At 49.3% G+C, this 1,723-nt stretch overlaps 1 protein-coding gene across 1 annotated transcript in view; it reads right to left on the bottom strand.

Moving 5' to 3' along the window:
• Positions 1 to 221, bottom strand: part of GPATCH3 (G-patch domain containing 3) — a 5,546-nt gene extending 5,325 nt beyond the window's left edge. The window contains exon 1 of the mRNA XM_045298924.1: positions 47 to 221. Coding sequence (XP_045154859.1) covers positions 47 to 221 — 175 coding nt within the window. The remainder of the gene's footprint in view (positions 1 to 46) is intronic.
• Positions 222 to 1,723: the final 1,502 nt, after the last annotated feature.

Genomic DNA, 1,723 nt, shown 5'->3' with positions numbered 1-1,723 from the left:
GAGTCCTCGTACTGGAAAGGCACATTGCCGTAACGCCGGGAGGAACCTGTCTTGGGGAACTGGAGCTGCAGCTGGGTGATGATTCGGGGGGGCAGGCGGCAGGCCCGGATGAACTCCAAAAAGACATGTAGGGGTGTGCCCACATTCCCGTTAGGCATCAGCACCGGTGGGTTCAGCTCGGGCAGCTGTTTGAGGTCAGCCAGGGTGAAGGCTTCACTCATGCCCTTCCGACTCTGCAGCTCTTTCCGGGTCCGGAACGGAAAGGAACCCAAACCTTGGCAAAGGGAGAAGAGTAGATCTTGAAATCCAAAGCCTCCAGAGACACTTGGGCTGGAAATTGGCCAAGGTTTAAACCCTTTAGCCCAGGGGTCCTCAAACTTTTTAAACACGGGGCCAGTTCACTGTCCCTCAGACCCGTTGGTGGGCTGGACTATAGTTTTCTAAAAAAAAACTATGAACAAATTCCTATGCACACTACACATATCTTATTTTGAAGTAAAAAAAACGGGACAGAAACACCTGGCGGGCCAGATAAATGTCCTCAGTGGGCTGCATGTGGCCCGCGAGCCCTAGTTTGAGGACCCCTGCTTTAGCCCAACACTGTTCTGCCCCTTCTAACTTTCCAGAGTCCCCACCCCCACCCCCGCTTCCTTTCTTGGCCAAACTCACCAAACAATTCCGTGTCCCTTCCCATCACCGTAGACACACACGCGTTTCTCCAGGCCTGGTTCCAGCTGGGCCTGCACTCCTCAACTGCCACCTTCTCCCCCAGCTCCCTAACCTCGCACTATGTGGTCCAGCCACACTGCGTGATTTAACGTGTCCTTAAAGTTTCAGGGGTTTTCACGGCTGCTTCTTTGCAAATGACTTAATAAAATTGGGAAATGGAGAAAAACGGATCCCATCCCAAGCTCTGAAGAGTTACCTTTACCCTAGTTTTCAACCCCAGAGGATTTGTTACTCTTGTCCAGGTTGACTGGGGCATATGTACACAATCTGTGGGTTGATACTTTTATCTGGCCTTGGGCTACTGTCTGCCCTATAGTTAGTTGGTCTACAGTGCTTGGCAGGGATTGGTCGATATACTTATGTAAATTACATCATAATATCCAACTACTCGAATTCAGTATCTCCATCTTACCAAAGAGGAGCTGCTCACAAAGAGGGGATTGGTCAGTTCTGACCCTAATGAGGTCAGAAGCTGAAAACAACAAAAAAAGAATTAAAAGCTAATGGAATGTTTCCACCAGTTTTTGGAAAGCCCTCTTGCATATGCAACCAACTCCACACAGGCATAAGTTTTCCCCACAAAGGGGTGAGGAGGTAGCAGGACTTAGGGAAAATATGCCCTTGAGAGTTCCCAACCTTCCTTCAGGCCCAGATGAGAAGACAAATCTGGTGGTCCACTCTGTTCTTCCTTACAGCCCTAGGCTCGCCATGGCAGGGAGCCTGGCAGGCCTTGTCCATGCTTTCTGATCCTGGGTTGGAGCCTGTTGATCCTGATTCCAAGTTGTGCTCGGTGACTTCTTACTGAGTATGGTCTGTGGATTCTGTGTGGCCATTGCAACAATTTCACGAGCCACCACACATTTTGGTGCCTCAAATGCTAGACTAGCTTCTGGGTATATTTGACCTGCTGATTCTGAAAATGGCACCAGTTTTCCCCTATTCGTTCTAGTTTTTGAGATACAGAACATATGTTATATACCACTCTTCACCCTGC

Source organism: Echinops telfairi, unplaced genomic scaffold (assembly GCF_000313985.2).
Source record: "Echinops telfairi isolate 266 unplaced genomic scaffold, ASM31398v2 ScPeMD7_7457;HRSCAF=8495, whole genome shotgun sequence".
NCBI lineage: Eukaryota > Metazoa > Chordata > Mammalia > Afrosoricida > Tenrecidae > Echinops > Echinops telfairi.
The sequence above is the reverse complement of the archived record's forward strand: the minus strand, read 5'-3'. Positions and strand labels throughout refer to the sequence as shown.